This window comes from Scyliorhinus torazame, chromosome 17 (assembly GCF_047496885.1).
Source record: "Scyliorhinus torazame isolate Kashiwa2021f chromosome 17, sScyTor2.1, whole genome shotgun sequence".
In the NCBI taxonomy this organism is placed as follows: domain Eukaryota; kingdom Metazoa; phylum Chordata; class Chondrichthyes; order Carcharhiniformes; family Scyliorhinidae; genus Scyliorhinus; species Scyliorhinus torazame.
The window spans coordinates 33,700,267-33,726,542 of record NC_092723.1 but is presented as its reverse complement, the minus strand read 5'-3'; the positions used below and the strand labels follow the sequence as shown (position 1 = coordinate 33,726,542).

General features: G+C 46.6%; 1 protein-coding gene across 2 annotated transcripts in view; it reads right to left on the bottom strand.

Moving 5' to 3' along the window:
* LOC140393821 (semaphorin-3D-like) overlaps window positions 1-26,276 on the bottom strand; it is a 114,684-nt gene that overhangs the window by 52,022 nt on the left and 36,386 nt on the right. For both annotated transcript variants that reach the window (XM_072480300.1, XM_072480301.1), the window contains exons 4-7: window positions 24,213-24,332; window positions 15,953-16,046; window positions 8,673-8,801; window positions 6,320-6,462 (exon numbers count right to left, since the gene is read on the bottom strand). In XM_072480300.1, coding sequence (XP_072336401.1) covers window positions 6,320-6,462; window positions 8,673-8,801; window positions 15,953-16,046; window positions 24,213-24,332 — 486 coding nt within the window. The remainder of the gene's footprint in view (window positions 1-6,319; window positions 6,463-8,672; window positions 8,802-15,952; window positions 16,047-24,212; window positions 24,333-26,276) is intronic.

Below are 26,276 nucleotides of genomic sequence, written 5' to 3'. Positions count from 1 at the left end.
TGGAAAAAGTGATCAGGTGATGGAAAGTATGTCAAAAAAGGCACCACTGAGCTTCAAGGGGAGGTTAACCAAGTATGGGGCAGTACATCTGCGAGGTCTGTGGTGTGATCAACAGGCACAGCAGAGAGCCAGATACGACCCTCAGGACAGGACTGGAACCCAAGGAACGGGAAGGAATCGGGGAGTCAGAGTGAATTTGAGGTAGATTGCTATGGTTACGGGGGAGACCTGCCATGTTTAGGAGTTTGGGTGCTTCCGATGCAACCGAAGGGGGCACATTCAAGAGTTTAAACCCTCCCGAAGAGCATTAGCAAATTTCCCCCCCAGGCTGCCGCATGAGGCAGAGCGCGCCATTGTAAATAAAAGTAGCTGTAGTAGCAGTCCACAGTGCCACTGAACAGAATGGAGAAGAGTGCTGGAGACGAGAATATGATGCATCGGTTAAGTGCAATCCAATAAAAGAAAACAGCTCCAATTGAAATTGTCTTAAGGGTAAATGAACCCTTAAAATGGGAGTCAACACAGGGGCATCGGTGACCGTAATGGGTGAGCAGACCTTCCAATATCTATGTGATGGAACACAGTCTTTAAGCTTGAAGAGTATGAAAGACAAGCCTTCAACATACACCGACAGCCGAGACCCCAGTGGTCTACAGAGGGCAGGAGGCCAATCTGCCTTTGGTTGTCATACAAGGACATAGACCCAGTGCGTTGGGAAGGGACCAGTTGCAGAAGATTAGGCTCAACCAGCTGGAAATCTTCAAAATATCAGATGCCGTCCTCCAGGATGTGTTAAGGAGGAATGCAGACGTTTTCCACAAAGAATTGGGCTGAATTAAGGGTGTAAAAGCCAAAATATCAATCAATCCATGGGGTACAGGTCTCTGGCACAGAGTCTGTCCCTGTTGCTCAGAAGGGAAGGGGGGAGAGGAGTAGAGCATTAGTCATTGGAGACTCCATAGTTAGGGGGATAGATAGGAGATTCTGTGGGGACGAGAGAGACTCGCGGTTGGTGTGTTGCCTCCCAGGTGCCAGGGTCCGTGATGTCTCGGATCGTGTTTTGGGGATCCTTAAGGGGGAGGGGGAGCAGCCCCAAGTCGTGGTCCACATAGGTAGCAACGACATAAGTAGGAAAAGGGATAGGGATGTAAGGCAGGAATTCAGGGAGCTAGGGTGGAAACTTAGATCTAGGACAAACAGAGTTATTATCTCTGGGTTGTTACCCGTGCCACGTGCGAGCGAAATGAGGAATAGGGAGAGAGAGGAGTTGAACACGTGGCTACAGGGATGGTGCAGGAGGGAGGGTTTCAGATTTCTGGATAATTGGGGCTCATTCTGGGGTCGGTGGGACCTCTACAAACAGGATGGTCTACATCTGGACCAGAGGGGTACCAATATCCTGGGGGGGAAATTTGCTAATGCTCTTCGGGAGGGTTTAAACTAGTTCAGCAGGAGATTGGGAACCTGAATTGTAGCTCCAGTCTACAGGAGGTTGAGAGTAGTGAGGTCATGAGTAAGGTTTCAAAGTTGCAGGAGTGTACCGGCAGGCAGGAAGGTGGTTTAAAGTGTGTCGTCTTCAATGCCAGGAGCATCTGGAATAAGGTGGGTGAACTTGCGGCATGGGTTGGTACCTGGGACTTCGATGTTGTGGCCATTTCGGAGACATGGATAGAGCAGGGACAGGAATGGTTGTTGCAGGTGCCGGGGTTTAGATATTTCAGTAAGCTCAGGGAAGGTGGTAAAAGAGGGGGAGGGGTGGCATTGTTAGTCAAGGACAGTATTACGGTGGCAGAAAGGACGTTTGGTGAGGACCCATCTACTGAGGTAGTATGGGCTGAGGTTAGAAACAGGAAAAGAGAGGTCACCCTATTAGGGTTTTTTTATAGGCCTCGAAAAGTTCCAGAGATGGAGAGGAAAGGATTGCAAAGATGATTCTGGATAGGAGCGAAAGCAACAGGGTAGTTGTTATGGGGGACTTTAACTTTCCAAATATTGACTGGAAATGCTATAGTTCGAGTACTTTAGATGGGTCCGTTTTTGTCCAATGTGTGCAAGAGGGTTTCCTGACGCAGTATATAGATAGGCCAATGAGAGGCGAGGCCATATTGGATTTGGTATTGGGTAATGAACCAGGACAGGTGTTAGATTTGGAGGTAGGTGAGCACTTTGGTGATAGTGACCACAATTCGATTATGGTTACTTTAGTGATGGAAAGGGATAGGTATATACCACAGGGCAAGAGTTATATCTGGGGGAAAGGCAATTATGATGCGATGAGGCAAGACATAGGATGCATCGGATGGAGAGGAAAACTGCAGGGGACGGGCACAATGGAAATGTGGAGCTTGTTCAAGGAACAGCTACTGCGTGTCCTTGATAAGTATGTACCTGTCAGGCAGGGATGAAGTGGTCGAGCGAGGGAACCGTGGTTTACTAAAGCAGTCGAAACACTTGTCAAGAGGAAGAAGGAGGCTTAAGTAAAGATGAGACATGAAGATTCAGTTAGCAAAATATGTCAGCCTTTGGTGCCCCGCCAGCTGGCGCGGAAATGACTTTGCCGTGCGGCGCATGCGCGGGAGCGTCAGCGGCCGCTCACGGCATCCCCGCGCATACGCAGTGGAGGGGGTCTCTTCCGCCTCCGCCATAGTGGAGACCATGGCGAAGGCAGAAGGAAAAGAGTGCCCTCACGGCACAGGCCCGCCCGCGGATCGGTGGGCCCCGATCGCGGGCCAGGCCACCGTGGGTGCACCCCCCGGGGCCAGATCGCCCCCCGCCCCCCCCAGGACCCCGGAGCCCGCCTGCGCCGCCTTGTCCTGCCGGTACAAGAGGTGGTTTGATTCTCACCGGCGGGACAGGCATTCCAGCAGCGGGACTTCGGCCCATCGCGGGCCGGAGAATCACCGGGGGGGGCCCGCCAACCGGCGCGGCGCGATTCCCACCCCCGCCGAATATCCGTGCAGGAGATATATGGCGGGGGCGGGATTCACGCCAGCCCCGGCGATTCTCCGACCTGGCGGGGGGTCGAAGGATCCCGTCCCTGATTTCCCCGAATTGAAGGCCTTCCAACTAAGCTGGCAGGAGGTCTCACCCATTCAGAATTGGACCTCAATCAAAGCTACCTGGAACTAGAGTTGGATGAGGTGTCTCAGAAGCGTGCTCCAATCAATACCCACAGTGGCCTCCTCCAGTATACAAGACTGCCATTCGACATTGCTTCATCTTGTGCTATTTTCCAGTGGACTCCCAAGGTAATGGTTTACCTTGATGATGTGTTAGTCTGTGGCACTACTCCAGAAGAACACATGGCTAACTTAGAGGAGGTAGTAAAGAGGATTTGTGATGCAGGGGTCCACCTAAAACACAAAAATTGTACTTTTCAGGCCTCTGAAGTGACCTACCCAGGATTTTGCGGTGATGCGACAAGGTTGCAGCCTTTGGAAGAAAAGATCAAGGCCATACGAGATGTCTCTGTAGCAAAATATGTCAGCGAGCTTAAGTCCTTCCTTGGTATGGTCAATTGCTTTGGAAGGTTTATTCTGAACCTAGCCACAACACTGGCACCATGACACCAGCTGTTGACGATGAATCAGCAGTGGGAATGGAAGAAGCCTCAAAAAGAATGCTTCTGTGAAGCAAGCGTTACAGTCTTCAAACCATATGGTGCATTTTTGCCCGGGAAAACCAATCGTGCTGACATGTGACACGTTCCCATACGGTATAGGGTTATTTTATCCCACAAGATGGGAGATGGTTCGAATGCCATATCGTCTTTGCCTCAAGGACCCTTTCTGAAGCAGAAAGAAACTAAGCCCTGATTGACAAATACGGTTTAGCGGTCATATTTGGTGTGAAGTAATTCCACCTGTATGTGTACAGTTGACAGTTCAACATAATGACTGACCACAAGCCATTTATTGGCCTGTTAAGGAAAGATAAGGCTATACCGGTCATAACCTCAGTGAGGGTGTCACGTTGGCTACTTAAAATTATGTTTTTCAGCACCAGCCTGGGGCACAAATTGCTGATACGGATGCATTAAATCGCCTGTTCCTACCCAAGAGCATTCCACCACCATCTGTACCCCTGGAGATCATTCTAGTTCTAAACTTCCTAGACACCCTTCCAGTGTCCACGGGCTGGACCCGAAGAGCCACTATTTTTTCAAAGGGTAAACAAATGACGCAGTCTGGCTGGCGATACGAGAGGTCTGAACAGTTGAAGCCCTGCTTCACTCATCAAGATGAGTTAACATGTGAAGACGACGTGATTTTCTGGGGATCACAAGTGGTCTTCCAACCTCAAGCTAGGGGGCCTCTCCTTCAAGAGTGGCAGAGCGCCAGACAAGACGAAGTTGAAGATGTTAGTGCGCACTTATGTCTGGTGACCAGATGTAGACAAAGCCATTGAAGAACTAGTACAACAGTGCCACATTTGCCAAATGCAGCAATCTTTGCCACCTTCCACCACACTTCACCCTTGGGAATGGACGGGTCACCCGTAGACCAGGGTCCACGTAGATTATGCGGGCCCTTTTTTGGGCAACATGTTTTTGGATGCTGGTAGATGCCCATTCAAAGTGGTTATCTCTCCAGGAGATGAGAACCACCACCTCGGTGGCCATAGTAGATGCCTTTCCTTGAGTATTTTCCATTCATGAGCTTTTCGAGGCAATTGTTTTGGATAATGGCACCTCGCGTTTTGTGAAAGCAAATGGCATATGACACATGAGGATAGCCCCCTATCACCCAGCGTCGAACAGCCTGGCTGAGCGGGCTGTTCAAACTTTCAAGAATGCCATGAAAAAGCAGTCAGATAAACAACTTCACCAGAGGTTATTTTTTGTTGTTGTACAACTCAGCCGTTCATTCAACCACAGGGATCACACCAGCTGAGCTGTTCCTGGGCTGTCGGTGGAGATCCCGATTGGATTTTGTATTTCCAAATTTGGCAGGGAGGGGAGGCACGTCAGGCCTCCCAGAAGAGTCAGCTTTCAGAGCATAGAGGTGAAAGGTCATTCTGGGTGGCCGTAATTGCACAGCAGGTTCACCAGTCGGGGCCGGAGTCTTATGTGGTCGATCTTAACAGGAAGACCATGAAGAAGCACGTCAACCACCTGAGGAGTTGAGGGGTGGTAACCCCCAACATGGATTTGATGAATCCAGCGAGCATCATGAATACTTCTGTAACTTGGTCCCGTCAAGAGGAGCCAGGGGCTCCTGCTTCTGTTCAACCTGCTGCATCTGTTGAGGCTACAATTAGGGTTAGGGTAAGGTTTGCCTGTCGTTGAAGTGGTCCAGCCTGAGGTGGCATTAACTGTGGACACCGCTCAATTGCCCAAAAGAGTTCTGAGCCTGTGGCTGGGCTATGGAATTCCTGGAGGATCAGGAGGTCTCTGGACCTGTTTACCTTTTGACGGACTCTCTTTCCTCAGTTGTCCCTGTTAACAATTGTAACATTTATGCATGGTTTTTGGGGTAGTGTACTCAGGGATTTAAAGGGAGATGGATGTGGTAGCAAGGCCCCTTTAAGGGAGCGAGCTCCACTCTCCACATGACAGGTTCAGGGTCTAGTGTGCAAACCCCAGCCAATAGGGAGTTTGCGTGGGGTCCTGGGAGCAGGGTCCTGGGCAGTGTGACCCAGGGAGCTGAAGAGTATGTTGTATCGTGTTCTGTGCCTGTTATCTTACAGTTTTTGCCTTTCATCAATAACTCCCTTTGTTAACTACTGGAAGCCTCCTGTGTATGTCTCGAGCTGCCACACTACAAAACAAAAGTTAAGTCATGTTCCGACACTATGGCATGCCAAATATAAGATGGCTTTTGCAAAGAAATGGTGGATTCTACCCACTTCATATATCATAGAGGTATTGCATACCTGAATGGGGAAGATGGTTAGATGCTATTATTAGTCAACACACAATCTTCCCACCTCCATCAAAGACGGTGGAAAGAAAGCCTTCTCACTGTACTAACTATAAGGTTTTACATCAGATGAGTTTGCATTGGCATTAACCAGTTTCTGGTTGGAACTGGCTCATAATTTACACATTTCCCACAGATCTGACGCACATTAACATGAACTTTCCATGGATAGCTGGAGTGGGAAGCAGACAAATTCAGATTAGTTTTACTGGCAGTGTTCTCCCGATATAGAGGCTTGGACGTATTACTGGATAAAGAAAGAAGTTTTGTTCCGGATTAAGTTGTCATAAAACAGTCCCTAAAAGAAACATTTGTGATAAAAGTGGAGCAAATTGTTCCATTTCCCTGGACACAAGAAAAGCAAAAAATCACCGACAAACATGTTTTAAAAAACCAACCTTACAAACTCTGGCTACTCTGGAGTAAACGGCCTTCTCAGAACTTGTAGTATCCAATGCTGTCTCTCTTAAAAATATATAGATTTTATCATCATCTTCATTAGAGGTGTCAGAGATAGGGTACATCCCAATAAACTTGGGGTCTGAAAAAGATATAAACGACAAGTATAATGACACCTAATTTAGTCTCATACCAAAATAAACTTGAAAAACATTAATGCGTTATGTAAAACAGAAATAGATTGTTTTTGAAAAATTGTTCCTTCATTGGTTTTCAGCAATTTATTTGGCAATCATGCAACCATTATTCTATGATTGAACATACAGGGCGGGATTCTCCACTCACGCGCGGAAGTGGCCGTCGTGAACGCCGTCGAGGTTCACGATTGCGCGAAACGGCCCTGGTCCCGACCAATTCAGGCCCTGACAATGGGCCAGGATCGGGGTCGCGTCATCTACACGTGCCAGGCCTTGTCGCCCGCGTAAAAGCGGCGCCGCATAGATGACGCGGCCGGCGCCGCATAACGGGCGTCATCCGCGCATGCGTGGTTGCCGTCCTCTCTAAGTCCGCCCCGCAAGAAGATGGGGGACGGATCTTGCGGGGCCATGGAAGGAAGGAGGTGGTCCTTCAGAGAGGATGGCCCGATGATCGGTGGGCACCGATCGCGGGCCACCCCACATCTGAGGTTACCCCCGGTACAGGATCCCCCTCGCCCCCCCCCCCCCCCCCCCCCCCCCCCCAGTGTTCACGCACCGCTCATGACTGCAGCGACCAGGTGTGGACGGCGCCGGGGGAACCCGCCGTTTTGGCCTGGCCGCTCGGCTCACCCGGGCCTCAGAATAGCGAGGGTGCCGGAGAATCACCATTTTTGGTGTCTCCGGCGATTCTCCGGCCTGCGGCCCGTGAAACTCGACCGGGCCGTTCCCGCCACTTGGGAGAATCGTGGGAGGGTGTCGGACCGGCGTCCCGGGAAATTTTGGCGGCCCAGGCGATTCTCCCAACCGGCGTGGGAGTGGAGAATCGCGCCCACGGCCAGGAGAAAGCATTTCCCATCCTGAAGCTCCGCTGACATTCTTTGGCTCCCTGCATAATTTAGACCCAACCCAATTATTCCTGGGCCCAGGCAAAGACCCAAGCACTCAGACACCCCACGATATATATTTTCCCATGTTTAAGTGCCATTCAGACATCTCAGACGTACCAGTTCTGCTTGCTGATCGCTAGAGGCCTGGCTCTCACTCAGCATTGGCCACAGGCCCAGTTCATGTATACATTCAGTTATAAATTTTAGCTTCCCCATTCCCACTGCGTCCAGCCATAAATCGCCTTCCTTGCCCAGCCTCAATGCCATGTCCCAATCTCGTACTATGTTCCACCTCTAGCTTCTCTCTCGCAGTCCAAGTCATGGGCCTATGTTTGTTCTCACGTTTGTGTGTCCAACTCCCCCACCTCCCACTTAATTCTCATCATTAAGTGTCAAGTGCTGGCCCTCTGTATAACCACAGAAAGCTAAGCTACTTTTTATTGCTCAAGCCTGGCTCAAAATCTTTTGAGAGGGAAAAAAAGGAGAGAATGCAAGACATACAAACAAAAACGAAGAAAGCAAGAAGAGAAATTGGGTAAGAAGAAGGAAAGAAAAAGAGAAAAGAGAGGGGAACGTGAAATGAACTTAATTCGAGACTTTGATTTATTTGGGAGAACCAAAAAACCTAATAAATACAAATGTATAAACTGTGCATACGGTGCACTTTCTTGCTTCTACCTTCCAAAGAGATGATTCCCTTTAACACTTAAATATAAAATAGCAATTATTAGAGTTAAGTATCAGAACTGCTTACAATATGAAAAGGTAATGTAACAATAAAGTGAAAGCATTTAAACACATTCTGAAATGCGTTATTTGTATTTATGGATAATTTATCAGAATTGACCAACTGGATGAACTAGCATGTGGGCAAAATCTAGCATTCCCAGAATTCCCAATGCTTTGCCAATCTTTGGATTCTCCTGACCACACACTGTCTCCCACCCAGTGTGGAAAGCAACTTGCTTCCAGGTCTCTGCTCATGATTAATTATAGTTTACCTACTAGAGATGTATGAAATCAGTTTTTCTTTAGATATTGAGAACTGACCATCTGGGTTACTGCTCCAAGGCGCAGTGCAGAAAAGGCCCCTTTAAAAGCCATCTGCTTCAGCCTATTGCACCCTGTAAAACGAAGCTAAGTGCTTCAGACCCTAATGTACAATTTTCTAAATGTTTCAGGGACGTTTCCACTGCCAAAGGGAAATGATTGCTGTTGATCAAACACACTGAATCCGTTAACTTGCAGCAAGCCACAGTCTCACATACCACTTAACCAGAGGGGATTGTTGTGTTCCGTGCGGATATACTGATTTTCCAGGTGATGGATCGGGGAGCGAAATAGAGCCGTGTCTCTCCCAAGAAAGTCAGAGGATGTCCCAGCATAAATATATTCATCTGAATATTTACAAATGAAAAGGATAAGTTTAGTACTTTAGCATTAAAGATAGAGTTTCCCTCACATCCTTCCCAAAGCGTGGTGACCTGAACTGGAAGCAATACTTTCTCAGTGCCATAAATGAATGAAATGAAAATGAAATGAAAATCGCTTATTGTCACAAGTAGGCTTCAAATGAAGTTACTGTGAAAAGCCCCTAGTCGCCACATTCCGGCGCCTGTTCGGGGAGGCTGTTACGGGAATTGAACCGTGCTGCTGGCCTGCCTTGGTCTGCTTTCAAAGCCAGCGATTTAGCCCTGTGCTAAACAGCCCATGACTCTATGGTCAGAATCTTCCAGCACCCCAGTGGTTGGGCCGGTGAGCCATTGTTCACATCAGCGGGGTCAGGAAATCCCTCTGGCATGAGTGCTGGAAAATTCCAGCCTAGTACTCTAGTTTCAAGCTTAAGCCTCAAGGAGGTGTCTTTCATGCAGTTTGCAACAAGCCGTGGGCTATATCCCTTCCTCGTTATTATTTTGCCAACATAATCTCCACCTGAACTGGACAGAAAATGGATTTTAACCATTGAAATGACAGGTGAAAAGAACCTTTCAGTCCAGCATACCAGTGCTGGTGCTAGTTCTGCAACTGAAGCCATCTGATTAATATTAATGCTCCAGTACATGTACACACAGTTACAGCAAATCTACTTTTCATGGAGATTTCATCATGACCTTGAACCTGGGAGCATGGGTCATTTTTTGATACTCAGCTACTTTGTTTAACATAAGTAATTAACAAGTTAACTTTTACATTGACAACCATAAACCGTTCTTTTACAGCCAATCCATTGAGTTTTTCATACAGCCTATGGCTCAGGAAAGATACCTATTCTATGCTTTTGTTGAGCATGAAATACAAGAGTTACATTGTCTGGATTTATGTAACTTTATTTGCAATAATTTTACAATATTATCTTGTGTATGCCAATATTTGAAACCAAGCACTCCTTTCTATGAATGCAATTTTTGGTCTGATCTATCTATACCTATATTTAATTGTCTCAAAATAGGGGTAAAGTGAGGAAACACACAAAGGGCTGTAGAAGTTTGAAACTTTCTTTTGCAAACAGCAATTAAGGATATATAATTGTTCATTTTAAATTTGAGTTTGATAGAATTTTGTTAACACAGTTATTAAGGGATTTGAAGATTGGTGGGTATACAGAGTTAGGTCACAGAGCACTGAATGGCAAAACAGACTCAAGGGGCTAACAAGCCTTCACTTATTCCTATCTGTGTATACAGGGTACCTTGTCACTGCAGTACAATATCAGCTTGTATTTTTCTAGTTTAAAGGTGCTATTTAAATACTGATATTGTACTGCAGTGACAATAGACCTCTGCCCATTCCATTCTATTGGTTAACTCCACAATTGTTTACTCACTCACTTTTTAAGGTGCTTTCCCTTACAGAATACAGAAATAAATGACTGAAATTATTATTATTTTTTAAATCCCATCCTTAAAGTTACAACGCAAATGCGTAGATTATTCAGGGCAAACCCTTAATCCATCCCATTCCTTGCACCAAAAAAAAATTCAAATTCAAATTAAACCCAATTCATGGTCTACACAAGGGAGACATACAAGACCCAAGCTAACAAGAAAAGACATTGCACCTCATCTTGGGCTTGATCTGACGCTTGACCTTAGCTAAAAGACCAAGAAGCGATGGACTTAAATTATTATGACCCAAGACCCCTATTGGTAGATTTGAACCATGGTGAGTGGGTGGCCATGAAACAGAGGCCATGATTTTCCTCAGTAGGAATAGAGGTGCGAGTTGAGAAGAGGTAGAAGGAAGCCAATCACAGGGTGACAGTCACCACTGAAGAGGCCCTTTTCGCTTCCTGGCAGCTGAGGTTGCAGGAGCATTTGTCCAGGAATTGTTTTTGTGCCACTTTGTGTGGTGTAGGAGTCAGGTGAAGTTTAAAATAAAAGATAAAAATATGCAACGGAATGCTCTAAATTCTCCCTGACTAGTAAGGATGTAAGAAAAGCAACTATATAACGTGCCTACAAGGCACATGAGAGTGTGCTGGAGTTAGAGAGTTGACTGGATGAGTGCAACTGCAGCAAGACTCAGGATCTCAACATCATCTAAGATAAAAGCAGTCCACTTGATTGAAAGCCTATGCACCATCTTAAACATTTACTTTCTCCACCACCAGTTCACAGTTGCTATCTATCTACAGGATATACTGCGGCAACATGGTCAGACTTCTTTGAAATCACCACCCAAACCTGCGTCATCTGCAACTTAGCAGGAAGAGGGCATTGGATGCATGGGAATGCCACCGCCTCTGAGTTCTTCTCCAGGTCAGACACCGTCCTCACTTACACATATATTACCATTCTTAAATTATCATTGCGTCAAAACACTGGAACGCCGAACAGCACCCCTTCACCATATCCAGGTTGCAGCCGTTCAAGCAGTTGGCTCACCATCACCTTCTCAAGGACAATGAGAAATGGGCAATAAACGGTGGCCTTGCTAAAGGCACCCATATCCCGAAAGTGAATTTTAAAAAATGAACAAAGGGATTGCAGGAGAAGCACAGGGGTTACCACAAGATGAACAGAATTCTATACACTGATGAGATTTTATGAGGCGATTAAACCATTAGTCACAGAAGAAAGCTTGTGTTTTGATCTTTCTTTCTAGTGCTCTTTATATAAACGATGAGAGGTTTGTTTGGTTTATTGTGGGAAAATTTAGTATTACGGCTGCAAAAGCTTTTATTTCTTCCCATCAACATCAGCTGACATTTGTCAAGTCTTGTGTTTTGTTGCCAAATTGACATTTTCATGTGGCAGCAAAAATGCTGGAAAATCCCATTAAACCATTGAACAATGTTCCAGTACGTTGGAGGTCGCGATCATATTCTACTTGACCTGTATTTTATGTCAGGTTACAATTATAAGAGGAATTATTATATAATTTAATCATTGTAAACATCACACTCTTAAATTTTACAAATGTATTGAATCAGGGTCATTAGATTCATACAAGGCAATAAAAAGGGTACCAATTAAGGTCACATTGTGCAATCAGCATATTGAGCATTAAACGTTCCCAGGCGCAAGCACAGGTTTTCTCATTATATGGGTCAAAGACAGAAATGTTCCATTGGAGTTTGGGTAACTGGAAAATCGCTGTCATGTGAGCTGGGAGCAAAGTTAATTTTCTTGAACTTATGGCGTGTCCAAAAAAAATATACAACTTGATTACATGTACAGTAGTTTTTCTTTATGGCTTTGAAATATGTGTCCAAAAACTTCAACTACATTGGTAAGTGCGGAATCCTGTTTGGAACTGAGCCACACAGATGAAGCAACTTCACTGGTTCGATCCCCTGTCAACATTCAGTTCATTGATCTCCACTCTAATGGTGCACAATTAGCAGCAGTATTCCTGAGCTCAGAAAGAAAAATCAGCTAAGATCTTCACTTCTAATCTACATCCAGCGACCAACTGGAAGTTAGCCTGAGTGTGATTCAGGTGAGGGCAAACAAGTTGTTTTTGCTGGCAGTCCTGCTGCCTGAAGTGGGACTGCCAATCTGAAGATGGCGACAGCGTAATTTCTGGAGCCTTCTCTAAAGCCCAGAAACACGCCCAATTAACAAAAACTGGCAATTGTGATTAAGTCTGGTGACCAGTTTTGTGGGTAGGACCTGCCTCTAGCGTGATGTTTTTGATAGTAACATGAAAATTAGGGAAACTCAATTTGTACGGAATGCAATTTTTGAAAATTTGCAATTTTTGTCCCTTTTACTATTCATTTTCAGGATGAAAGCCCTGCTTGCCAGATCAGCATCTATTGCCCATCTCCAATTGAGAAGGTGGTTGTCAGCCATCTTCTTCAACTGTTGCAGCCTGTGTGATGCAGATACAGCAACAGGGCAGTTAATGAGTTCCAGGATTTTGACCCAATGATAATGAAGAAACAATGCTATATTACCAAGTTAGGATGGTGTGTGACTTGGAGGGGATCTTGTAGGTATCGGTTTTCCCATATATCTGCTGCCCTCATTCTTCTAGGTGTTATTGGTCAGGGGTTTGGAAGGTGCTTTGCAGAAGCTTTCGCAAGTTGCTGCAGTGCATTTCGTAAATAGTAGACACTGCAGCCAGTGCTTGGTGGTGGAGGGAGTGAATGTTTAAGGTAGTGAATAGGGTGCCAATCAAGTTGGCTGCTTTGTCCTGGATGGTATTGAGCTTGAGTGTTGTTTGAACTACACTGATCCAGGTAAGTTGGGGTGGGGTGTTCGTTTTCCATCACACTCTCGATTTGCACCGTGTGGAAGGTAGAAAGTCTTTGGGGAGTCAGGAGGTAACTAATTGCAGAATTTCTTGCATCAGACCTGCTGTTGCAGCCACAGTATTTATGTGGCTGATTATGGTGATTGACTCTTTAAGGGCAACACAGCAGAGTAAGAGATTGTTCCTTTAAGGGGAATACAGCAGAGTAAGAGATTGTGCCTTTGAGGTCAACACAGCAGAGTAAGAGATTGTCCCTTTAAGGGCAACATGGCAGAGTAAGAGATTGTCCCTTTAAGGGCAACACAGCAGAGTAAGAGTCACACAACCTGTGTTACCCTTAAAGCGCCAATTACCACACTGATGTAGCTAATTTTATGGTTACTGGTGCCTGCCCAGGAAGTTGGGGCGAAATTCTCTCCCAACGGTGCGATGTCCGCCGACTGGTGCCAAAAACGGCGCCAAACAGACGGGCATCGCGCCGGCCCAAAGGTGCGGAATGCTCCGCATCTTTGGGGGGCGAGCCCCAACATTGAGGGGCTAGGCCGGCGGCGGAGGGATTTCCGCCCCGCCAGCTGGCGGAAATGGCGTTTGTTGCCCCGCCAGCTGGCGGAAATGGCGTTTGGTGCCCCGCCAGCTGGCGCGGAAATGTGGCGCGTGCGCGGGAGCGTCAGCGGCCGCCGACAGTTTCCCGCGCATACGCAGTGGGGAGAGTCTCTTCCGCCTCCGCCATGGAGGAGGCCGTGGCGGAGGCGGAAGGGAAAGAGTGCCCCCACGGCACAGGCCCGCCCACGGATCGGTGGGCCCCGATCGCGGGCCAGGCCACCGTGGGGGCACCCCCCAGGGTCAGATCGCCCCGCGACCCCTCCAGGATCCCGGAGCCCGCCCACACCGCCTGGTCCTGCCGGTAAATACCAGCTTTGATTTACGCCGGCGGGACAGGCAATTTCTGGGCGGGACTTCGGCCCATCCAGGCCGGAGAATTTAGCGGGGTTCCCGCCAACCGGCGCGGCCCGATTCCCGCCTCCGCCCAATCTCCGGTACCGGAGGCTTCAGCGGGGGCGGGATTCACGGCGGCCAACGGCCATTCTCCGACCCGGCGGGGGTCGGAGAATGACGCCCTTGATGTGGGGGTGGGAGATATGGGGCGTCATTCTCCGACCCCCCGCCGGGTCGGAGAATGGCCGTTGGCCGCCATGAATCCCACCCCCGCCCCCGCTGAAGTCTCCGGTACCGGAGATTGGGCGGGGGCGGGAATCGGGCCGCGCCGGTTGGCGGGACCCCCCGCTCAATTCTCCGGCCCGGATGGGCCGAAGTCCCGCCCAGAAATTGCCTGTCCCGCCGGCGTAAATCAAAGCTGGTATTTACCGGCGGGACCAGGTGGCGTGGGCGGGCTCCGGGGTCCTGGGGGGGGCGCGGGGTGATCTGACCCCGGGGGGTGCCCCCACGGTGGCCTGGCCCCCGATCGGGGCCCACCGATCCGCGGGCGGGCCTTTGCCGTGGCGGCACTCTTTCACTTCCGCCTCCGCCACCGCCTCCACCATGGCGGAGGCGGAAGAGACTCTCCCCACTGCACATGCGCGGGAAACTGTCGGCGGCCGCTGACGCTCCCGCGCATGCGCCGCATTTCCGCGCCAGCTGGCGGGGCACCAAACGCCATTTCCGCCAGCTGGCGGGGCAACAAACGCCATTTCCGCCAGCTGGCGGGGCGGAAATCCCTCCGGCGTCGGCCTAGCCCCTCAATGTTGGGGCTCGCCCCCCAAAGATGCGGAGCATTCCGCACCTTTGGGCCGGCGCGATGCCCGTCTGATTGGCGCCGTTTTTGGCGCCAGTCGGCGGACATCGCGCCGTTGGGGGAGAATTTCGCCCATGGTGAGGAGGGGGGTGGAAGGGAAAATAGTTAAATTCTCTCTTGTTAGATATGGCCATTACCTGGCACTTGTGTGTCGCCAATATTGGCTGCTTCATTATCTGAGGAGTTGCAAATAGAATTAGTTACACTGCTATAAGGGGGATTGTGCCAAAATAACACATACCAGGGAAACTCCAGGTCAATGTAACAGCAGCTCCTGTATCAACATTACTGCAAGTGTCAAATGCATGTTGTGAGAGTGTAAGAAACCTGGGACCTTATAAAAATGTCCTGTTAGGGAATCACCAGTGATTTAGGAGAAGCCTGTCTAAATTGTTATTTTCCCCCTTGACAATTATCTACAAATTCTTTGAGGGTGTTCTGATATAATTACATTTATTATCTTCAGAGAATTGACTATTGACTAGGTTTTACAGTGGGACACAGTTCATGTGCTCGGCAAAAAGATAAAACATGATGTAAATGTAGTCAGTCAGTTGGTAATCATATACGATTAACTGGAGCCACATGTAATCTTGCTGCTGTGGCAGCCCCATTTTGAATTCCTCAGACTTGATACTGTACAATGGAACTTCTTTTGTGAAATGTCATGTTTAGCGCATGATATACTTCACTGCAAATGGTTGTGCTGACCCACAGAATAAGAACTTGGCGAAAAATGCAAACAGATGGTCTGAAGGCACATCGATTAAAATCATTTAAGCTGTCCACTGTCATTGCGTGAGAGGTAATTTTCATCCTGCGTCTTTTGAGTTATACACAAATGTGTTTTTTCGAGAAGTTAGTTTTTGAGTCAAATCTATTTCGGAAGCAATATTTTACCTGCATGATTTTGACAAAGCTAAACGTAAACCAGGTAACTGTAATCTTTACAGGCTTATCGTGGCCGATCGTCGTGTGTTTGGCCCATATCAAAAGCAGGAATTCATTCATCCAACATCTTTAGTTCAAGTGCTCAGCAATGTGTAACTGTCTTACCTATGAGGGCGGACGAGAAAGGTTGGATGGGGTCATAAGGGCATTTCAATATTCCAGACTCCAGAGTTTTAAGGTCAAGCTTCAATGAAAGTTCCTGTTAGTGAAGTTACAAGAAATTTTAGAGATCAGATACAACCAAAAATTAATTAGTTGTGTTTCAAAGTCTCGCAATCTACGAAATTAGGTGCAGACTTAAAAAGAGCATGAAAGGATCTTCAACGATTTTCACTGGTCCCAGAGTAAACCATGTTAAAACATGTTTATGGCATTTAATGGATAAACAGGAATGTAAGTCTTGAGAGACAGGCTATTAACATGTTGTTCACTACCGTCAGGGCCAATAGGATTATTAAGATTTAACAACCTATCATTTAATATATCTTTTATTGCAATTCAGGTTTCTAACTTATGCATCCCATCACAAGTAACAGCTAGCTGACTGAATGAGTGGGAGGAACAAAAATGCTTAACACTATTAAATGTAGCATGTCTAAGGCCAGGCTTGTTGAACGTTTCCCACTTCTTCCCTGATACAACATACACGTTTCGAGATCGTCAACTGTTTCAAAATCACAGCTTAAATCGTAGTTTACATTACTGAATCTTTTTAATGTTCCTGTGCAACAGGTTGTCCGTATAGCTTCCTCCAGCATTTTGTGTGCAAAAAATGAATGTTAACATTTATTACTCAGGTTTCATTGATTGGCAATAGCAACATGTCACTCAAACTTGGCAGCTTGTGAAATATAATGGGGTGAGTTCTTCGTCCCAGATGCCTGGAGCATGTTTCCCGATGGGAGGGAGAATAGGGCATCCAGCGGCAATTGACACTGATCCATTTCCGATGTTCCGAACCCCACTGGTGGCGGGATCAGGGTACGGGCCCATGCGTCAGCAAGAGGATGTAAATGAATCCACTTAAAGGATCCGGTACCCTAGTCTCTGGACTTCCGTGATTCTCCACTCCTCTGGGCTAGGAATCACTTGGGCGGGAATCACAACAGGCCTCACCAACATGAGCCTGACATGGTGGTCCTCGCGATGGGCCAAGGGGGTAACTCCTAAAGGGAGTCGCCCCAAAGTCCATCTGAGGGCCACCCTCCCCCCGTAATACATGAACAGCCCACTCCTCCTTCTCCAGATGCCCCCACCATGGAGACCCCTCCAAGAGAACCCCCCAATAGGGGGACCCCCACAGGCACCCTCTTAATTGGGAGATCCCCCCAGGAATCCCCTTAATATGGGAACACTCATGCAGGGACCCCCTTAATAGGGAGACCTCTCAGGGTCTCCTTAATAGGGAGACCCCCCCCCCCCCAGGGACCCCCTTAATAGGGAGACCCCCTTCAGGGACCCCCTAACTAAACAAACCCCCCTCAGACCCTCTAACTAGAGAGACCCCTCACAGGGACCCCTTAACTGTAGAAACCCGTTCCTTTTTCAATGCTTGCCGACCTTTTTATCAAGGCGTTTTTTAAGGAAGTAGGGAAGATGATTACCTCGTTCATTTGAGGGGGGAAAGTGGCTAGGATTAAGAAGGTGTTGTTGCAGAGAGGACGGCAGTCAGGAGGGTTAGGTCTCCTAAATTTATTGTATTATTACTGGGCGGCGAATGCTGAGATGGTGAGGGGCTGGGTAAGAGTGGGATCTCCCTGTGGGTTAGATTGGAGGAGAGTCTATGCAGGGGGTCGGGGTTAAGGGTGTTGACAATAGCACCGCTCCCCATGGTCCCGGGGAAATATTCAGGGAGTCCGGTGGTGGTGGCGACGCTGAAGATCTGGAGGCAGTTGCACCAGCACTCCAGGTTGTGGGCAGGGTCAAGGGAAATGCCGATTTGAGGGAATCATAGATTCGAGCCAGGAAGGTAGGATGGGAATTTTTGGAGATGGGAGGAGAGGGGAGTTAGGGTATTAAAGGATTTGTTTCTGTGAGGCCGGTTTGCGAAGTTGGAGGAGTAGGGGGAGAAATAAGGGTTGGGGCAGGGGGGAGATGTTTAGGTATATACAGGTCTGAAATTTTGCCAGGAAGGAGGTACAAGGCTTTCCGATGGCACCGGCTCCCACAGTGTTGGAAGAGATATTGACAACAGGGAGAATGGAGAAGGGGGTGGTGTCGGTGATTTATGGGGTGATTCTGGGGGAAGATAAGGTATCGCTAGAGAGGATGAAGGCGAAGTGGGAAGAAGAGTTGGGGGAGCATATTAAGGAGGGGTCATGGTGTGAGGTGCTCCAGAGGGTGAAAGCGTCAACTTTGTGCGTGAGGTTGGGGCTGATACAGTTGAAGGTGGTGTGTAGGGCACACCTCACAAGGGCGAGGATGAGCCGATTTTTTGAGGGGGTGGAAGATGTTTGTGAACGGTGTAGGGGGTCCTCACTAATCACGTTCATATGTTTCCGTCCTGTCCAAAACTGGAGGGGTATTGGAGGGAGGTCCTTAAGGTAATTCCAAAGGTGGTGCACTTGGGACTCAAGCTGGGTCCCCTAGAAGCCATATTCGGGGTGTCGGATCGGCCAGGGTTGGAAGCGCGTGCGGTGGCAGATGTCTTGGCCTTCGCCTCGCTAATCGCCCGAAGGCGGATTCTGTTGGGGAGGAGGTTGGCTTTTCCGCCCTCGTGCCTCGGCGTGCCTGGGGGGGGATCTGCTGGAGTTCTTAACGCTTGAGAAAGTAAAGTTTGAGTTGAGAGAGAGGTTGGAAGGGTTCTACAATTCATGGACCTTGTTCATCGTGCATTTTCATGAATTGGATGGCATCGAACATTAGGGTGGGGGGGTGCGGGAGGGAGTTTGGAATGTTATTGATCATTGTTTTTCATTGGTGTTTTGTATTCAAAATGTTGGGAGCGGTTTGAGGGGGGGTGGGATAAGGGGACTGTTGGCGAGGGGATTGCCATTGTATTTGTTGTTATTGTTGATTATCTTTGATGAAAATGTGAAAAAGGAGAATAAAAATATTTATTAAAAATCAATAGAAACCCCCAAAGGAGACCTCCTCCACAGAACCCCCTGAAAAAAGCCCCCGGTCTGGAAGCTAGAGAGCAGCCCAGACAGGTGCAATGACAGACATAGGAATTGTAACACTTACCTGGAAGCACCACGTGTCCATTCCTGGAAAGAGAACAGCTGTGACCTGTGTCACTATGTGTCAAAAATGGAAAAGAATAAATTGTCAGGCTGCTTGGAGCTATGGAATAGGCTCTTTGATGTAGTTGATGTGTTGTCAGCTACAGGATATGTTGCTCCCACTGCTGTCTGCATTACAGAGGAAGGAAGAAAGTTCTATGGCCTTGGTGGCATCTGATAAGAAAATGTCCTGGATCAAAAAGCTGTTATCTTGGAATACTTGACAGGACGAGACCATGGTTGAACTGTATCTCAACCCCATAAACCTGCCTTCGCTCATAGAGGACCTAGCGCTCATTTTAAGATTAAACCCTTCTGTTCTGGATTTCCCCCACCAGAGGAAATAATTTCATTGGGTAGAATCTTCCAGTCCAGAGTATAAGTTTGGCAGTGGTAACGGAAGTCAGCGATGCTCCTTCTCCGGGACGGAGCGGCAGACCATGCAGGTATCATGTGAAGGCCAGCCAATTAACTATGCATGGTGAGTAGTGCAATGAATCATGTGGTGAGGACAGACAGGAAGTTGTCACCCTTACCGTTACCTCTGGAGGTAGCAGGACCAGGATCATATCTAAAGGGCATCTGGACATGCATTTATTCCCCACAAGCCAGGAGCATTTGGCTGTTGGTCTGGACACTTTTTCAACCCCTGTGGAAATCCTATTGCTGTTCCCATCACGTCACATGGCAGACAACAAATGGCCTCATGATTCAGCAAAGCTTCCCTACAGGTTCTCCTCCACGTCATTCAGGAAAGGCAGGAGATCCTGTTTCTCAGGGGTGGCACCAGGGGCTGCTCCCATCTGACCCCCATCTGAATGGAGGTCATAATGGAGGTTAACACCCTTGGGCCTAGTCCAGGACCTGGATGAAGTGTAGGACTCCATAGAATTCCTGCAGTGCACAAGGAGGCCATTTGGCCCATCGATTCTGCACCGACCCTCCGAATGAGCATCCAACCTAGGCCCACTCCCCCGCACGATCCCCTTATCACCACTAATCTGCATCTAACATCTTGGGAGTCTAAGGGGCAATTTAGCATCACTGATCCACCTAACCTGTACGCCTTTGGGCTGTGGGAGGAAACCGGAGCATCCGGAGGAAACTCACCCAGACTCGTGGAGAATGTGCAAACTCCACACAGACAGTACCCAAGGCTGGAATCGAACCCGCGTCACTGGTGTTGTGAGGAAGCAGTGCTAACCAATATCTAAAAGGATGACCAATCTGTTGCGCTCTGCCAGGGTAAGAGGCACTCTGTAGACACTGCATAATGTCTTAGAACTATTAGAGGATACACCACCATGGTGCTCACCTGCACTTTCCACCAGTGCAGATACATTAACCTCGGTGTGTGCATGTATCTCACACCCAGAGTCACTATCTGGTGGGCACGTCACAGACACGAGTCCACAGCTGTTGGAGGAAGTGACAGCCAAGGTCTCTGGCACTTGGATACTCTGACTGTTGGATACCAGGCCCATGATAAGCCTCCTGTAATTGTGCTGCCTCTGTTCTCATCCACAAGGGAGGTTGGAGCTGCAGAGACAGGCAGGGGAACATCTGGTGGTTTCAGAGGCCATACACGGCCAAAGGCTGGAGGAGTCCATCCACGTAGTGTGTGAGTCATGGCTCTGGAATGTGAGCACTTGGTTACCTCCATGGAAAAGGTGTAGGCCATCTGGAGAGCCAGCTCCAGTAGAACACACAGTGGCGTTTGAATCTGTACTTGGACCTGTTGCTCTAGCCATGGGCTCAGTGCAACAGTGGCTAGGTGAGAGGGTATGAAGCACCTTGACCTCCGGCAGGCCCCAGTTCCAGTAGGGCCGACGGATCTTTGTTTGTTCCTGGGGCTCATTAAATACTACTGCAGAGAGGAGAAACAGTTGAGGTTTTAATTGCATATATATCACTCAGCAATGAATGGCTTGCAGCTAATATATCTGTGGGAACCAGACATAGGCACAGCTGCTCTCATTCGAGGAATGGACACTTAGAGCTGCAAGGTAAGTTTTACAGTTATAAAGTTTCCCACTGCCCCTGTCTGGACTGCTCTCTAGCTTCCAGACATGAGTCCCTTTTCTGGGGGTGGGGGAGGGGATGCGGGGGGCAGGTTCTGTGTGTGTGTGTGTGGGGTCTGTTTGTGGGGGGGGGGGGGGGTCTTGTGGGGGTCTGTGGTGGGTTCCTTTTGACAAGAGGTGCCTGTGGGGGTTTCCCATCTTACGGGGTGCCTGGCGAGGCCTCCTATTATCGGGGTCCCTGAGAGGTCCTTCCAATACAGGGGTCCCTGTTGCGGGGGGGGGGAGGTTTCCCGATTACAGGGGTCCTTGGGGGAGGGGGGTCCCCCATTACAAGGGTCCGGAGGGGGGGTTGGATCACCCACGAACTTGGGTGTGTGTGTGGGGGGGGGGCACCTAGGCAATCAGAGGGTTGCAGTGTGGTTGGGGGCATCGGGGACGTTTTGTGGTGGGGGGGGGGGGGGGGGGCGGGGGGGAAACAGTGCAGATTTGCGATGCAGGGGAAGATAGCAGTGCAATAAACTTGCATGGCGTGGAACACTGAATTGCATCCCGCTTTGCGACCTGAAGGGGGTCGTGTAATCAGCTCCCAAACAGAGAATCCAGCCAAAAATATTTAGTTCACCCTGAAGTAAAACCCTTCACCTGTTTGAACTCATGAGCTGGAGATCATGCAAAGAGAGAGATTGAACTGTGAAACGTTTGTCAGCCGATGAAGGGAAAATGTAATGTCGGAGAATCTATTTATAAAATTAAATGTCCCCCCCTTCACTATCCTGAGTTTAGAACTTTATTATTTATTGCAGTTTTAAAGGCATATTTTCCCCGTGAACTGCTCTCATTGCTGCCAGAAATTTTATTTTATGAAGGAAGAAGTGGGAAGCCAAGATAAGAAGGGCATACATGCATTCCATACAGGAATATCGAGTTGGCATTATTTTATGTCAGTGTGGAGTTATCTTTAGTACTTCAAAGCATTACTGGGCTAACCTTGCTGTCAGAAGTTGAGAACACAGGAACATTCGACTGTAATGGTTTGAATTGTTTCCTGATCAACATGGAGAAATCCTTATGTAATATCTTACAGTGAATCTGCTCCTCCTGGACATTCCTTTTGAGACTTATTTTATTCCCTCCAAAGAATGAATCCCCAGCAACCATCAGTAACAAGCTCAAAAAGGAAATGCAACCAACATGAGTAAAGAATGTTGGAACTCAAAACAGTGGACCCACAGGAGGGATGTATTAAATATTGCAAGTATTTCCTTCTACACTGACATCTATTTTAAAGGTTTTTCTTGCTATTGATCATAACTATTGCATTTACTACTTCACAATATAATTTTTGTGAGACATAAAATTAATTGTGTCTGAAGAGGGCACTTTGTATGGTAAAAAAAAGCCACGAGTAATGCAGAGATCATGACACAATATGTAAATCGGTGCAATAGTTTTCTGAAAATTCATTTACCAGATGGGGGTGTTGCTGGCTCGACCAGCATTTTTTGTCCATCCCTTTTTGCCCTTGAGAAGATGGTGGTGAATTGCCTTCTTGAACTGCTGCAGCACACACTGTTAAGGAGGGAGTTCCTGGATATTGAGCCAGGGATTGTGAAGGAATGGCAATATATTTCCACGTCAGGATGGAGAGTGACTTGGAGGGGAACTTCCAGGTGGGGGTGTTCCCAAGTGTCTACTGCTCTTGTCCTTCTAGATGATAGCGGCCATGGGTTCGGAAGGTGCTGCATAAAGAGCCTTGATGAGTTCCTGCAGTGCCTCTTGTAGATGGTACACCCAGCTGCCACTGTTTGTCAGTCGTGGAGGGAGTGAATGTTTATGGAAGAGGTGCCAATCAAGTGGGCTGCTTTGTCCTGGATGGTTTTGGGCTTCTTTCGTGTTGTTGGAGCTGCACTCATCCAGGCAAGTGGTGAGCATTCCATTACACTCCTGACTTGTGCCTTGTAGATGGTGAACAGGCTTTGGGGAGTCAGGAGGTGAGATACTCGCCACAGGATTCCTAGCCTATGACCTGCTCTTGTAGCCAAAGTATTTACCTGGCTAGTCAGTTCAGTTTCTAGTCAGTAGTAAACACTAGGATGTTGATAGTGCATCTAAAACATGTCCTCATGGCTAAATCATGCTGGTGGAGAATGGAGCTGGCGGATCTATGATGATGATAACCGAGTGTTGCCAAATTTTAATAAATGTGGGGCAAATTCTTCCAAAATTCCACACTGCTGATACAGCAGCTTATCAGAAAGTTATTGGTGCACTGTCCACTATTGCCAACCACTGATTTCAAATGGATAGAAAATCATTTGTATCGTTTCAACATTATTACAATACACCATAATAATAATAATGATCTTTTATTGTCACAAGTAGGCTTACATTAACACTGCAATGAAGTTACTGTGAAAAGCCTCTCGTCTCTTGCATTCAAGATTTCATTGATGACTTGTGCTCTCAAAAATATTTCCCCTAATTAATACAGCTGTGTGCCAGGCTTTACAATAAAGACACATACTACACACTGCACAAAATAAACATTATGAGACCAAACTCATCAGACCTTCCATTGTATTTATGTTGTAACTCTGGCAGGAGTGCAGTGGGAAAGGCCACAAACTAGGTTGGAATCCAGATAAACTGGATCTCGGACTTATGTCAGGGGTTCCCATTTTCACATTTTATGCTGGGAAAATCCTGGTCGATAATTGTGCAATAGGACAATGGAAGTTGTCGAACAGATGATACCATCGATTCTCTATAATGCAGAGAGCTACATTTAGGTAATGGTGATTTTCTTACCCAGTTTTAATCTATTGTATGGATGCTCTGAATTGTAAAATATACAGAGATGAACAGACATAGAGAAACCTGCTGCTGATGATAACATGATAGTTTATTATGAAGTCTTGTATTGAAAATTCTTATTCTGCTCCATGGTTAAAACTGGTGTCAACAGAATCTCCATCATGTTCATTAAAAAAACTTGCATCTCAGTGAGAAGATCACTTTACAGGGGACGTAACCAGAACTTGGTAATAATAAAGTTCGAACATATTTTAGCTGCAGCAACATCTGTTGACCATTATTTTCAGTAAAGTCAGCGTACATTACCTCTGTAGGGGGTCCCAGGTTGATATATCCACATATAGGCTGGAAAGCTCCCGTACCACATGCATAGACATGCGTCTTATTGAAGTTGTGAAGTAGGCGGATAAAATTTGCACATTCTGTCTGATAATAATAGCAGCATTGTTTAGTCTCATAGTAAAGCTGTATGGATTTCTATCACACGCTCAATTAAAAAAAAGTGTGACATTATCATCACAAATATTAAACATGACAATAAACAGACTATTAAGTTGACTTGGTGCATGTAATTTTCATTTGAAAGAGCACTTTTTTTAAAGATAGAATATGAATGTTCATTTCCCCTGTTTTTTCCCTTTCTGTTCCACCCTGGCTGCACTTTCCCCACAGTCAGTTGTGGGGATGGAACTGAGTTGCTTGTTCCCAGATTAGTGCTATTGGCACTTTTGGGCTACTATTGGGAGGCTCACAACAGTGGTACCATCAAGACACCAAATATTCAGCATAGTGGTATGGCAAATGACACCATTTTATAAGTGGTCCTGACAATTGGGGAACATTGCAGGATTGGCATTTAACTAAAGTTAACCGTTTTCATTTTTATCACAAAAAAATTGTTTAAAATTTGAATCAAATGCTCATATTGTTCCTTTATCACTCTTTAATTTACATTCTATTTGTATAATTACAGGCCTTTGAAGCATTGTAATTGATAAAAGATTTGTGGGGTATCGTAAAAATCTGTTTACTTGCTGAATTCACCTTAGAAACCTACCTTTCAACATTGCCTTAAGAAATGTAGGTTTCATCCAATACTTGAGTATTATATACTATACTCTGCTCACTATACTCTGCCAAGTTAATCTGGTTTGGGGTAAACCAGCAGCTATAACTAATTATACATGGTTTACAACATGAAATGAGAATATTTTAAATGAGGTGTAGAAATCACACTGTTATTCTTCAACATTTATTTTTTTTTCAAAATTGCAGTGTTACGATATGGCAGGTGGTGATTGTGGGTTAACTAAATCCCAAAGGGAAATTTGGCAAGCTATCACAACTGTTTGCAATTTTTATTTTAGTACAAGAAGATATATTGTGCTAAAGTCAGGAATCACAAATTGCAATAATACTTTTGGAGATTTTAACATCCTGAATTAAAACATTTATTAACAAAAGAAAAGAAAACTTGGACAAGATTACATTTACACAGTTAAAGATTAGTCTTGCAGAAAATTTGCCCAGAAGTTTCTTACATGGTCAAACTCACAAAACAAACACAATTTTAGGCAACAGTTCCTATAGACATTTAATTTATAAAACATCCAGTAATATTACCACAAGGCACCCACTGTTGCTATAGGGCAGATATGTCACTGGATTTTTCTCCCTCCCCACTCTAAAAAACTTTAGAACAAAACCTTGCTTACTAAAAACAACTGACTGGTTAGTAAAAGCTACTGTCTTTTGTCACAGTCACAGGGCATACTTCAGGCTCTTATATGACCACTCACCCCAACACAGCTCCCAACCTTTCCTTAAATATGTTTTTCCCTTTCATCTTTGAAACCATTGTCCTTATCCCTTTTTGAAATGTATCTTTCTCAGAATATAAAAACATTTTAGGTTATTCTTAAGGCCACTACTTTTGGGTAAAATAAAGCTCAATAATTTTGCCTTATTTGTTATGACCTTTGTCAAGTTGTAAACTCTTTCTTTCCCCACTTTGAAATTCAACAGCTAAAAATTCAAATCTTCACTTATCTTCCAATGCAAATTTCTACCCATGTTGTGTCTACTTGTAGAATATCCAACTTGGCCCTATTCACTTCAAATGCCTCTTTTTTACATTTAGCCCTTTGATGGTCTCAATTCTATAAACACTCAGTCCCCAGCTTAATTACATTCATCACACACCGAGACAGATGCACACAGCCCTCACAATCCTCCTTTACAGAATAATACAGTACTCCAGAAACACTTTTTAAAAATTCTTCATGGCAGTTACTAATTTTGTGTAGTGGATGCTTTTGCTTCAAATAGTAAAATGGCAGCAATTTGTTCAATACATATTAAATATGACAA